The sequence below is a fragment of the Periplaneta americana genome, chromosome 13 (genome assembly GCF_040183065.1).
Source record: "Periplaneta americana isolate PAMFEO1 chromosome 13, P.americana_PAMFEO1_priV1, whole genome shotgun sequence".
Classification (NCBI taxonomy): Eukaryota; Metazoa; Arthropoda; class Insecta; order Blattodea; family Blattidae; genus Periplaneta; species Periplaneta americana.
This window is the reverse complement of record NC_091129.1, coordinates 134,418,423-134,433,767: the sequence shown is the minus strand read 5'-3', so window position 1 is coordinate 134,433,767 and position 15,345 is coordinate 134,418,423. Positions and strand designations below refer to the sequence as shown.

The window sequence follows — 15,345 nt, the reverse complement described above, 5'->3', positions numbered from 1 at the left end:
TGAAAACGTCAGCTCTATAGCTTCAGCTTATTTCGAGAAAATAGTTTAATATCCTGATGATAGGAAGTTGCGCACCAATATCACCTTAAAAGCATAATGCGATAAGGGTTTTGCTATGTAATATTAGTTATAGTTGAAACATATACCTAGGTAACTTTGCTTTGTATTGGAATATTGTTTTGATTAGTTTATTGATTACTTTTATAAGGCTAAAGATACCATCAATATCAATTCCAACTTACCATGTCATACTTAATCTCTTTCTTTGGGATATCACTTTCACTTAATATAGTATAGTTTTACTACTATGGAATTTATGTGAATATTTCTTCTTAACTCTTTATTATATTATTAACTGCAATATTAAGAAACTGGTGTTAGTACTTTGTTTTACAAGCAATATAGATAATATCAAACAGCAAATAGCCATATAAAATAACGACATAAAATTTTACGTTCTGTTTGAAGTTTGTGCACCACTGTTTTTCCAATCCAACAGGCTGCTTATTCATATACATAATCCTTGCTCCTTCTGTACCTAGCGCTTGATGCCCGCACACATCGTCAAGGTCAGAAAAATGCACTTGCTTTGACATCACTGGTCTATCATGTGGGCCATCCTGCGTCAGCATTGACCGAGCCAGGTCCGATCCTCGGACTGGTATACGTGATAAGCCCATTGCCAAATTCCGAAGTCCCAAACCCTTACTACACCCAAGACTTTACTCAACCTATTTTTAACTTCTAAAGGTGATAGATTCATTCATTCATTCATTCATTCATTCATTCATTCATTCATTCATTCATTCATTAATTCATTCATTCATTCATTCATTCATTCATTCATTCATTCATTCATTCATTCATTCATTCTATTCCATAAATCTTACATGAGCACTGAAGCTTTAAGATGTGGAACAAGTAAAAATTTTATGATATTACAATTACAGTTTTTACAAATTTTTATAGTTTTACAATTTAGTAATTTTCTACAATTTTTACAATTTTGTGCAATTTTTTACATTTTGGCGAGATGTAGTGAGATGAGGTGAGGTCCGAGGATTCGCCAAAATATTACCCGGCATTTGCCTTTTGGTTGGGGAAAATCTCGGAAAACCCAAACCGGGTAATCAAATCAAAGGGGGGTAATCAAATCAAAGGGGTTGATGCCAAGGACTCGACATAGACTCGCCATAGACCATCCGGCTTCAGTCCCACGGCTGTGGAAAACCTCGGAAGAAACCGAAGACCAAAGGGGAATCTAATCCAAGCCCGAACGCAGGTCCGGATCAGCAGCCCAGCGAGTCTGCCGACTGAGCTACATCGATGGCTCTACTAAAAGTATACAATACATAGCCAATCAGATTATTAAATTTACAAACGCAAACGATCATTCATCAGTTGAGCTATAAATATGTGTATAATACAAAACAAGTAAGTTAATTAAATTTAAGGCATAAACAATTCAACCAATTGAAATGGAGGAAGAAGTTGGAGATTGTTAATGAAATGATTGAAGGAAACGAGAGTACCCCGAGAAAGATCCTATGCAACTTCTGCTTTGTGCACCAAAAATTCTCTCTCGACCTGGACGGGAATCGAATCTGGGTGGAAGACTAAACCACAAAAGCTGCGTTGAGTACAAGTTAGGTCCACTGCTAAGACAGTACAGGAGAAAATATGACAATGAAGAAACGCACATAAAGGGAATCAAGCCACGGTCCGCATGTTTGGGAAGCGCGTATTATAATAGGTATAGGTAATTATCTACAGCAGGCATGCCAGAAATCAGACTCTAAATGTGCAGTCATGTGCGCGGATCGCCGGTCTGTGCAGACTGCATCATTCAAGGGTTGCTCTTACCAGTTCTTAGCTGGAGGAGTGTACAGTAATCTATTCTGCGCTTCTAGGGTTGGATTAAATAGGCATTTGGACATTATAAACACACTTAGGAGAAGGAAAAAAAAAACACGGTTAGTATCAGTGTCAATATTTGACAATTGTAATACAAAAAACTTTAGGCTTACTCAGTTATACTTCACAACGCACTGGTTTGTGAAGCATAATTTATTACTATGAATTTTATATAGTATTTGAAGAAAAAGAATATTGCAGTAATTTCGAAACAACAAAAAAATGAATAAGTATTTCATTTTACGTAGTAGGTACTAATTATTTTCAAGTAATAGACGGTATTCTTTCATTGTTGGTCAAGCATTATTATTTATTGGGACATTGGTACACAAATGTTGAAGAAAATATACTCTCATTTAATTACATGCAGTAGGACATTGTGAAGTTTTTACACTGAAATAGTTTCCTTGCTGTATGTCAATATACATTAACATTAATATTAATAAATAATATAAATTAAACTTAGAATTTAAATTCACATATAGTTTATTTGGAAAACGTTGAGAACAAGTATCGACAAGTTGGGAGCGTTACTAAAAGAAATTAAAAGTGTAGTTCACAAGCTGTGAAGCGACATTATTCTATTTATGTCAGGTTTAAAGATGTATTAATGTAAGAATATTAGCATAATATAGTGACGTGAGACGGAAAATTTGTCATTATATATTTTTCCAGAAAATTTTTCCGCCTTGCAAATAGTTGCTTTCTTCGCTCCTTACAATCTCAAGAGCCTCATATGTATTCCTCACTATATTCTCATCACTTATCAGCTTATGAAATGCAAGTCGTAAGTCGTCTAATCTTTGATTGCTGTGTTTGTACAGACTTCAAAACAACGCCATTGTCAAGTTCGTTTTGCCGTGAGAGTACTGATTAAGAAATAAGCGCTGGCAATATCATATTTTGAGAACTTTACTAATCTGAGCTAAACTGTCACAGCACTATTACCTCGATATGGGCTAATGAAAGCCTTTCATTTTAAAATAATTATTGTTGGCTGAGGAAAATATTATAACAATTATGTTATATGATTCGTCATTTCTCTTCTCCATTATCTGTGAACTCCTCACTTTATTTATCATAACTCATTCCCAGACACAGCCAAATCAGTACCCGTACTGAAATTGTATTACTGGAAAGCTGATATGCTGTTGCAGATCTGTATAGCCCTGTCGCGTTCCCCTCCAAGGCGATTCACTCCCTCCAGGTAGGGGAATAGAAAGTGTACATCGCACAGAGACTACTGCACAATGTGCGCGACTGCACAATGTGCAGGGTTTTGGCATGCCTGTTCTACAGAGTCAGTAAGGGGGACATAACTGATTTATTAATGCAATTCAATCATTACAATGTTTCACTTTTCATTAACTCTCCTACACCATATTTGGTAGGAGATACACAGGGTGAAGGTGAAATAACCCTGCAGCTTTGCAGAGCGAATTGATCATACTGAGTATAACAAAAAAGTCTAATACCATATCGGTGGGAAGTTTATATTTTTCCAAATAATTTTTTTTTTCGGAAAAATTTAACATCGTCGCTGTAGATAATTATTACTGTAATCATAGGATCTTGATTTCTGTCAATACAAATAGAGAATATAATAAGAATATATATATAATATTTTCCTTTGTCGTATTTCGATAGAGTGGACGGTTTTCGTATAGATTAAATAAAAAAAATTGCAGATTTCTTGCCTGACTAACAAGACTAGACGTGGCAACACTGTTCAGCTGTTCTCGACTATCTTTACGCTTCCATCCTGTATATCCACAATCATTTCTGATCCACGTGACTGGAGACATTGCTTTCTTTTAATGGTCAATGATGTGAGTCTTAGATGAAGAAAATTATAGCGTTATTGTGAACCATGTATAGTGCATTGTAATTGTGAACACATGCGAATATTTTCCAGGTAATTGCAACTCATATTGGACGCAACATTTTGGTGGGTTTTAAAAGTTTCATTACTACTAATTGTATTTCGGCTTGGCATTCCTTTCTTTGCGGAGAACTATCTCGTATTGACTCTCACAGAAAGTGTTTCGAGCACTAGTAGTCATTGGAAGTAATAATAAAATTCTTCATAATTTTAAAGACAAATGAAGTCTTTCAACATGGACATCTCAGAATTGACAACTTGTGCCTTAGTAAGTTCATTTAGATAAGAAAGTTGGCTTAATTGCTGCATGAAATGTACAAATTAAATGTCTCCGATTGAGGTTCTGTCTGATATGTACAACTATTATCACTTGATATATGTGAGAGGAAGAACAATTGGCTGTATACATCTGAAATCTGATTAGTGTAATATATAGGTAATCGGCAGTGTAGGCCTATGCAATGAGGGGTAAAGGAACTGGCCCCTGTACCCCATTGTCTCCTGTTCTAGTTGTGTCATAAGTGATGCCTTCTTGGTATCACTTGTGAGGTTCGAACCTGTCATCATCATCATCATCATCATCATCATCATCATCATCATCATCATCATCATCATCATCTTAGACCGATATGGCCTGTTTCGTCCATATAGGAAACATTTACAATTCATCTTCCCATCTTCTTCTTTGGCGTCCCACATCAATTTGACTTCTAGGAGTGTAGTTCATAATTTGTTGGCCCAGCCTTTGATAGTCCATTTGTAAGAGGTGTTCCTGCCATTTCTTTTTATTGTTACAATATATACTTTCATTGATATTTAGTTGCAGTTCATTTCTGATATTAATTGTCTGTAATTAATTAAATCAAATGTCTTTAGGAAATAAGAGTTTTGTATATTCTGCTGTCCAATGCTTTGTTGGTTTGGTAAATTTTCGTCAGGATTATCAAAATGTAACTTATAAACCGATTATATGAAGCTAGCTTGTTTCTTATAAAAATTAGAGAGAAATAATTATAATACTTAATGCAGGGCTGTACATACTGAACAGTAATTTAGGAGCTAGCAAAATTTTTTAGTAGTCAGGCAGAAAATAATTTAAAAATTCACGAGGCAACTAAGTTAGAAGCTAATGGGGTGGAGTGGCTAGTTTCTTCTCCTTCTATTGCATACATCACTGGCACTTTTAATATAATAATACAGGTATAACATAGGTGTCCAAACGTCTATGGAACTAGGAGATATTGCACGTCAAGCATGCTCTGCTGAAGTCAATAATTTTCCATATAAAATAGAAAAAAAAAAAAAAAAAAAACCTTAAAGAATATGCGCTGCGGGTTGCTTACACCAGGGGTTACCTCGTACGAGTTACAATTGGACATCTATGACATACATGGGCACAATTTTCGGTTACGTGAGGCACTCGATTTGAAATAGTTTGTTTACTGGGAGTGGAGACTGCAGTGTAGGATGAAAAATATAAACTGCTGTGACCTGCGTCACCTTATCGTAATCGTTAAGGCGGTCAGTGGCGAATTATTAGGAAAGCGCTTGGTTAACGTGAGACTCTAGAAAACTTTTATTCAATTTGGCAAATTAATTCGGCAGCTTTAATCATAAACCTCTTTACTAATTCTCCATCATTGAATTGATTTAAATCACAGGCGAGAAATTGCGTAACTAGCCAATTATATTCCATCACGTTGTCTACGTTTATTTTCTTGAATATTCTGGCGTTTATCAAGATTACTTAATAGATTTGCACGTTCTCGACATAAAATAATTTCAGAAAATCATATTTCGTTTTCTACGCACATTTGATATTTTTTATAAATTTATTTTGGAAATAATACGTAATAATTTGTTTTACCTTCTAATTCAGCATGTTCTTTATGACATAAGGAGTAATGTCGTTGTATATTAAATTTATTAATGCCTAATAGGATTTTTGAGCATAACATACATCGTATGTTCTCCCCTTCTAAACAGCAAAAAAAAAAAAAAAAAACTCTTCCTCCCATTTCTCATGAAATAATCGTTTTCTAACGCGTACACACTGCTTTGATAATGCCATTATGCCACCACTGATATTGATTATGAAACTGATATAAAACCTGCCCACGCATAGGAGCTGGGTGAGGGAGGAACGGGGACTGTGAAGATAATGTCACTCAGAGCGATAAGCTCTGTGAAGGTCAGTGAGGCATTATTTGTCAAGTGAGGCACGATGCCCATCTATGATCTATGAGATATAAAAATAACAGTGATAATAGCAATGGGACGAAGACGTAACATTAAATGGACTGGCCAGTTCAAAAGGAAAACTAGTAAAAGTTTAAAGTTTTAAGAAAATTGCATTTCGGAGTTTCGTGTTGCTTTGAAAAATTTTATTGAAGATAATTATACTCAAAATTATGTTAGTTGTGTTTAATGTGCACTATACATTCCAATTAGAGTGATTTCAATTGGAGTTTTCACAGCAATATGAAACTTTAAAAAGCAGTTATCTCAAAACTTTAAATTTTGAGTTGTTTTCCTTTTGAACTAGCCCATCGAAATATGTAATCACTGTAGATTAACAAACCTAGAGCAGCGATCTGCTTCCAATACGGCTCGTTCTTTGCCCTACGAAACTTAAGAGTTTCATTATCACTTATCAGCTAACTGCTCTTGCCAGAGACGTAATTATACATTCATTCTTTGGAAGTTAATTTTTCTAATGTCTGCGTCAGATTTGTGTGTGATTTCGCATAAGATACATTTTAAACGAGTTATTTATATAAAGTAATAAAAAAACACAATTTCATGGAAAGATTTATTGAAACAGATTGAGCAATTGTTGCGCTGTTTTTCAACATATCCCCCACTGGAAATGAGACATTTGTCACACCATGGGACCAATTTTTGTATCCTTGTGTCGTAGAAGTCAGCCGCCAGGGATCGGAACCAGCGTTTGAGAGCCGTCTGCACCTTTCATGTCCATCCCATGACATAACAAATGTCTCGTTTCCGGTGGGGAATAAATTTTAAAATAGCTTAACAATTGCTGTGTCTGTTCCAATAAATTTTTGCAATGAAATTGTGTTTTCTTTCTGTTCACGGCCCCTGACGAACTAATAATTGCGGTCGAGTGGCCAAAATTTGTGTGAGGACTTCTTTTGACTTTATTAATATGGTGAAAAAAATAACTTTATTTATCTGTCCCCATCAGAATGTTTGCTTGTAAGCTTACTTGTACTTGCATTGAACTCTGTGACGTCATCTTCCACAGCCCATACAGCACAACTTCATTTCCCTTCATTCTGAATTAGGGATTACGAATTTTTGAGACTAGTTATTACACGAAAAATATAAAAAATTGACAGAATGTCATGGATTGACACTTGCAGAACAACACTTCCGGTCTGAAGAAAGAGTGCTTCCTGCGAATAAAAACTCAGGTAATAAATTAACCGAACATCGTAGAGACAAAATAGGAAAGTTCAAGCTTTCAGACGACATAATTTTTTTTAAGAAAATATAATATGTTAAGGATAGATAAGTACCTTAAATTATTTTATGCTCGATCATGCCGAAATGTAGTAATTATACACCAAGTAGCAGCCCTTTAATGCACCTCATTAAAGTACACCTATTCATTAAAGTTCAGGTGTTCAGAAAATACCATTGTAGCAATATGAAAGCGCAAGTATCGATTATTCTCGGATATGCAATCGAAAGACAACTAGTTCTGTTACTATAATAATTAGCGTTAATTGTAAATTCAATTTGTCATTTCGTTTTTCAATGTCTAATTCAATTTCAAGGTTATATCAAGATTAATGTTTATTTTACACTCTAGAATATATCAAGGTCGGAAAAAATCAATACTTTCGCGTCTGCACACATCTCACAATTTACGAGGTATTGCACAAGGTCAGTTCCGCTTCTCAGTCAGATAACTTTTTTTTTAAATCATATGCCACCAGGTTGTCTTTTCGACATTTCTGGTCTTAGTTGTAACCCACTTCTGAGGTTGGGGCGCCAGGAAGGCGGAGTTACATTACCCTGATGATGTGATAGGATGATTATTGTAATGTGGTGCCAGGAGAGGTCTTAAATCTAAACTTAACCTAAATTCCTGACCATGGACGAAAATTTCCTGTGCTCTAACCGGGAATCGAACCCGGGACCTCATGAACTATAGCCAGAATCTCTGGCCACTAGACCATGAGGCTGGTCTCAGTCAGATGATAATAACATGAATACTTATGAATAATTGAGGGCTTTGCCGGAAGAAAGGCGATAGACCAATGCGCCCTTCTTCGGGAAAACGGTTTAAAATGTAGTGAATAATTCGCTAATTATAGTAGCGAAATTTTGTTTTGATTGTACTGTACATACCTGCAGAACAGGGCTGCGTGCGTGTATAACATTTTATTTAGGTGCGTTTTAAAATCTTAGATTGCATGTATCTCAATTCGCCATATTGAAGTATACGCCCTTGCGCTAGTTTCATAAACATACTCGAGTCTTAATTATTACCATTATAGGCTCGTTGCATAATGTACTATTATTTTATTTTATTTTATGTATTTCCAGAAGGATTGGACTTTTATGGCACCTTGCTCTTAAGATCAGATATCTGCCTATGTTATTGTACAAGACAGAGTATTGTATATAGTTCAACATTGTGTACTTTCAGATTACACTGTTATCAGTAGTCGTGTTGGTAACTGGACCGTGCAGTGGCTATTATCGAAATAATCCTGCGGCAAAGTCCCTTACAGCTGCTGCTAAACATCTCCCAGGCGGCGAAATCGCTGCTTCAATAGGCAGCAAGAGGTTCAGGAAGTCTGCGTCAACTTCTTTCTACAGAAATACCGGAGATGTTATTCCAGCTGCTTCGCAGTCCGAGAATTTAAGCGAAATGGGTGTAACATCCTTGGCAGCTGTCGCTGCCAGCGCCGCCCATTCAGCTGCCGTTGAGGCCTCTAAAGCCTCCAACTCCGCTCAGCTGGCAGCGAAGCTAGTGTCTATCGTCGCGGGATCGATGGGTTCTGCTGCTGGTAGTGCTGCAGAGGAGGCTGCCAAAACAGCAACCGCTGCTGCCAACAAAGCTCGAAGAGCGGCTTTCTCGTCACTCAGCGCTGCCAGTGACTTGTCGAATCGTTACCTCTCAAGAAACGGGTATATTGCTTGGGGTATCCCACATAGATTTTCGGTTGCTGGAGAGTATGAACCAGAGTTGAGTTGGGGCAGCATAGGTTGATATATGGAGTTGCGGTTTCTGTGAAATATGATGTTTGGGGTAATTTTACTGTACTGACTATAATTTTATTTCTTTGACTTGTAAAATTGTGTTATTTTAATTTTATGACAAATGTCACATGAGAACAATAACATTTCTATAATTCTATGAAATAAATATGAAACCAGTGAATGTAAAATTGTATAAATTATGGAATAAACATTTTAAAATACAGATAATTGTAATAGAAGTTTGTTATCCTTCCTCCAATGACATTATTACATGATATTTGAAGTTGCCTTCATGGTCGGATAAAAACTCTTGGTCAATCGAAGAGCTAGTAAAGTGCACATTGATAATTAAAAACGTATGTAGGCCCTACAGAGTCAACAGTAAGTAATGTCATCAATTTTAGGGGATTATTCTTTAAGATATTCGGATAATGAAGATACGATGCAGAGAGCCTTGTTTGAACTCCATAAAATAATACAGAATTATAATTTTGACATCTCCATAAGTAAAAATAAGGCGATGACATTTCACGGACTACAACCTATAAGATGGAAATTTGTACTAAATAATATGTCAATAGAACAAGTAAATAAATTTAAGTTCCTGGGTTGCTCGTTATCATACATTAAGGAAGTAGATAGATAAAATAAAATTGAAAATTTTTCGAGAATGTGCGGTACAATTAAGAGCATACTGAGCAACAAAGTCAGAAAAGACACAATGATAAAGTTCTATAAAACTATGGCAATCCCGGGAGCGCTATATGGCAGTGAGACATGGACAATGTCACCTAGAGAAAAAAGTAGCTTACAGGCAAAAGAGATGAGGTTTCTGAGGTCGGTACTGGGTGTAACAAGAAGAGACAGACTTAGAAATGAAAATATAAGAAACCAATTACAAATTTATAATGTAAATGAACAGATAGTAAATTATAGACAAAAATGGCTGGAACACGTAGAGAGAATAGGCAAGGATAGATATCCTAAACAGATTATGCAATATATACCTAAAGGGAGGAGAAACATTGGTAGACCTAAGAAAAGATTGATCAATCAATTTGGAGCCGCAACAAACCTTAAAAGGCTTAAAGCTTGGAGGAGGGGGAGGAGGAGGAGGAGGAGGAGTAGGAGGAGGAGAAGAAGAAGAAGAAGATATTCACAAACAAAAAAAGTTTAATAGAATTTTCATTATTTCTTCTTCCCTTTCAAGATAAATATTGTTTTATATGGAAAATATCATAGCGTGTTTTGAGAAATCCATTAATTTAATTCCCAATATCCTCAGTCAATTTAAGGGATCAGTGTATTATGATAATAAATGATTGAAAGAATTTTAGTTTTGTCCCCTAAATATGCAGAAATTCGATTCAAACAAATGTAACTTTTCATTCCGCAAAGGAATTTTAAAATGTTACATTTGTTCGGATCATATTTATGCATATTTAAAGAACAAAACTAAAATTCTTTCAATTATTTAGCATTATAATACTTACTTACTTACTTACAAATGGCTTTTAAGGAACCCGCAGGTTCATTGTCGCCCTCACATAAGCCCGCCATTGGTCCCTATCCTGAGCAAGATTAATCCAGTCTCTATCATCATATCCCACCTCCCTCAGATTCATTTTAATATTATCCTCCCATCTACGTCTCGGCCTCCCCAAAGGTCTTTTCCCCTCCTGCCTCCCAACTAACACTCTATATGCATGCGTACGTGCTGCAACATCTCTTGAATTGACTGAGCATATTGGGAATTAAATGAATGCATTTCCCAAAACGTGCTATGAAAATTTTAATATACGAGTAAAACAATTTTTGTCTCGAAAAGGAAGCAAAAATAATTGAACGAAATTGTATTAAACTTTGTTTGAAATATCAAGGAGTAATTCCCTAAAAAATTATGACATTACCTGCGATTCGTCCTGTATGCTATTTTTAAAACACAAATTTTGAAGATTATCTTTTGAATAGAACGCAATCCCTTAAATGAAGCATAACAAAGCAGCAGTACGAAGATAATAAATTGAGTTAACCTGCAACAAACGCCACGGTCTGCTGCCTTTTGTGTTAATGAATACTCGGCTATCTTCATGCTACCTCTGGTAGTCGCAAAGGTAATTTAAGATGAATATATGAGTAGCTGTCATAACACCATAGAAAACAGAAACTGTATATTAATATTTGGAATGTTGCATGTATGTTTTGAGCTTTCATGTTCAGAAATTTAATTTACTTCACCAATAAAATTTCATAGAATGTTAACTCTTGTTTTATTCTGAAAACCATTAGTTCTCAAAACTGACGACAGATTGATTTTGTAATATAGGAAAATTAAGTAGGAAAGTTGACATTTTTCTGAGAACTACTATTTTTCTGCATATCCTTGGATGCGAAGCTTCAAAATGAGGGATTATTAATTAAAATCCGTTGAGCCGCTTTTCCGTAATTTCATTTACCAGTTAAAATTATATATAGCTACATGGATTGATTTTATAGTAGTGGCAACTGTGCTGCAGCGATGCCGTGTAAAGGAGCCAGGCAATATCGTTTATACCACAGGTTGCTTACATGCCTCCCCTTTCTCAGGGATAATGAACTCTTCCTCCACCCCTCCATGTCCATACACAATCAAAACAATAAGATGAACAGTTGTGAGGAAGCGGTCGTAGCATGGATAAATATATAATAGGATGCGAAACTGCGGTCAGCACCATCTGGATTTGGGGGTTTGAAATAAGGTGATCAGCGCCCAACGTCGTAGGTGGTGAATATTAGAACTACGTGTTGGGTACATTACCGAGAGTTCTCTATTTATCCGTTCGAGATATTGCTGTACGGTAGAGTCGAAGATGAAGATGGCGGACTGAAACTTGCTAATAAGTGAACATAAAGTGATACGTGTGTGTATAAGCAGTGTATGTTAAGCAGTGATGTTTATGGACGTTGTAAAAATAGTGTTGTTGAATGTATTGTAAAGTAATAGTAATATAATAAATTGAACTATGTAAGTAGTTCTTGCAGACTTTTCCATACCCAAAGAATACAATCCCAATTATCTAACCTTTTGCTTTATCTTTTTTGTCTCTGCCTGGTTATATTTTAATCGGGTAGTGTAAAATACATCGTCTCTTTTATCTTCCTGTTGACTCCGGTAAGAATTTTCGGTAGAATATGCTGTGAGGAATAAAACCGTAAATGTTTTATTTTAAATTGGGTTAGTTTTGAATATCGATGAGGGTGGGAGGGAATACTTTCTGCACAGTTTAACATTTCCGTCACCAGGTGCGCTGCTAAATGCATGGAGTAATTACTCTTTTCGCTACTTGGTGCGCTGCTAGATGTAATAACGCCCCTACCAGAAATAGATGGCAGCAAGATCAATTTCTACAACAGTGCCTCTAGTATGTGTTACGGGAAACTCGTTAAGTTTCGCATCCTATTATATATTTATACAGGGACATCATTTTATTTTTACTTGCATTTTTATTGTACCTGCATTTCTGAATGTACTTCACTCTCACCCCTTCACTAATGTCCTTGCTCCCATCAGACACACAAACTTACGGCCGCTGTTGCATTCAAAGTCTTCAAGCAGTGAAGTAAACACTGCAGTGTATAGTGTGTTTCAGAAATATGGTTGCGTTTTCTATAGAAGAAAGAACCTATATTAATAATATCGTACTAAAAATTATATTGCAGAAACGATAAATTAAATTTCAGAGAATATGCTTCAAAATGTTTTTAATAATATGCGTAAAGAATTGAAGCCTGCATTGTAATGAACGGCAACCATTTTCAGCAACTTGTTTAAAAATTCGGATTAGCTTTTTTTGAATTGAGGTGGCTAGAAGCAAAGGAATGCTAGTGACATTTGTAATAACATGAGTTAAGTGCATCCAGTGTAAGCTAAAGTATCTAAAATTTTAGTGGCAAAGGGATATTTTAATCGCATCATAAAAATTTCACCGGTTTTACGAAAGCTTAAATATGTAAATCCCATTTTCTCAAAAGTAACAAGTGCACTTACAGCCCTTTACTTATGTGCCCCTCAATTTAAATGCACTCTCTATATTGTATGTTAACACCAATAATTAATATGCTAAATAAAGTAGACGTTACATAACGAACATAGCCGCCTAAAAAGTTGAGTTTTTGAAAAAAAAAAAAGTTACTACTCTACTGTATTTTGATAAATTCCGTAAAAGTGATGATCAAACTGAAAACCGTAATATCGTATTTCCCTACAACAAAAATGGATACACTACTTTTCTCTCCTCCTATAGCTAGTAAAATGATTTGTTTACATATTGCACTAGTAACATCAAACTCCTGTAATGGAAGGGGGCAACAGTGTTTCCGAGTATAGCCAGGTTAATGTTAAAAATGTTGGTAAAAATAAAGTGATGTCCCTGTAGAACACAGACGCACTGTTTTCGAAGGAGGAACAGAGAAGCTGGTTAAAAATTCAATGTACTAGAGGTCGCACGGCACGACAGTGTCATCAAGGACTGCAAGAGGCTTGCGTTGCGGCTGCGCTACCTTACCGAACGGTAGCACGGTGGGTTAGAGCCTTCAGACAAGGACGCGAAAGTGTGTTGGACATGCCACGATCTGGGCATCCACCAGTAAGTGACGAACATGTCGTACTCTCTTGCAGCGCTATGAACGCGAAGGAAAGGTCTTCTTACGGCATATCATTACAGTCCTGGGCCAGATCTTATGAACATCCGCTGAAACGCCAATCGGACGAGTGGCGTCATCACGGGTCACCACGTAAAACAACAGTTCGACAGACCCTCACCACTGTAGAGGCTATGCTGATTCTTGCCTATGACTGGGATGGAGTGATCTTAAAGCATACCGTTCCTCCAAGACAACGTTAAGGGAAGACTCCACTGAAAATCATGAAAATTTTTCCAAATTTTTTTTAGCTATTTCACTTATTCAGAATTTATAATTTCATACCACAAATGGATTCAGCTCAATTCTGATTACAAATACTTGTATGTTTACACTTTTTAAATTAAGGCTGGAAGCGGGCGTGGAATTTAAAGAGCTGTCAAAATTGTTTTTCATCGAAGAATTCTTTTTTCAAATTTCTGATTGCAAATTAGTAACTTTTTGTTGGCTCCCTGAAGTTACTAGATGAATGTAGCGGAGGAGAATATTAATGTACATAAATATTCATTTTATTTTCAAATCTATTTCTGTGTGTTCATTTTTGTTGATTCAACACCAACTTTCTTATGACAAATATTAATCAATCTGGATGAAATTTGTACTGAAAGTATTTATGAGGTAGCTGCATGTTTCTATGCATTTATTTTGTGAGAAATGCTGCTAGTTTATTTTATTAATATTTTTCTTAAGAAAATATTAATAAAATAAACTAGCAGCATTAAGAAAAATATTAATAAAATAAACTAGCAGCATTAAGAAAAATATTAATAAAATAAACTAGCAGCATTAAGAAAAATATTAATAAAATAAATTAGCAGAATTAAGAAAAATATTAATAAAATAAACTAGCAGCATTTCTCACAAAATATTAATAAAATAAACTAGCAGCATTAAGAAAAATATTAATAAAATAAACTAGCAGCATTTCTCACAAATTAAATGCATAGAAACATGCAGCTACCTCATAAATACTTGCAGTAAAAATTTCATCCAGATTGATTAATATTTGGCATAAGAAAGTTGGTGTTGAATCAACAAAAATGAACACAGAGAAATAGATTTGAAAATAAAATGAATATTTATGTAAATTAATATTCTCCTCCGCTACATTCATCTAGTAACTTCAGGGAGCCAACAAAAAGTTACTAGATTTCTAATCAGAGATTTTAAAAAAGAATTCTTCGATGAAAAACAATTTTGACAGCTCTTTAAATTCCACGCTCCCTTCCAGCCTTAATTTAAAAAGTGTAAACATACGAGTATTTGTAATCAGAATTGAGCTGAATCCATTTGGGGTATGAAAATATAAATTCTGAATAAGTGAAATAGCTAAAAAAATTTGGAAAAATTTTCATGATTTTCAGTGGAGTCTTCACTTATTGCGGAAGGCCTACTACTGTACGTTTTTGCGCAACAATCTACGAACAGCTCTGAGAAGAGAAAAGCGACACTTTATGGATAACCCACCCATCGTTCTGCATGACAATGCTAGGGCGCATACAGCAGGATTTAAGTCCCTGCGACTTCGATCTAATCCCTAAGATGAAGGACTCACTTTGCGGAATTCGCTTCCGAACAGTTGAAGACTTTTACAGGCAACCGACCGCTCTATTCGTACCATCAACAGATTA

The 15,345-nt window shown here is 35.6% G+C and overlaps 1 protein-coding gene across 1 annotated transcript; it reads left to right on the top strand.

Annotated features, from left to right (window-relative positions):
• Positions 1-3,925: 3,925 nt before the first annotated feature.
• On the top strand, positions 3,926-9,164 carry LOC138711613 (uncharacterized). The gene is made up of 2 exons (XM_069842750.1): positions 3,926-4,064; positions 8,478-9,164. The coding sequence occupies exons 1-2, from the start codon at positions 4,017-4,019 to the stop codon at positions 9,042-9,044; spliced, it is 615 nt and encodes a 204-aa protein (XP_069698851.1). The 5' UTR covers positions 3,926-4,016; the 3' UTR covers positions 9,045-9,164.
• The last annotated feature ends 6,181 nt before the right edge of the window (positions 9,165-15,345 follow it).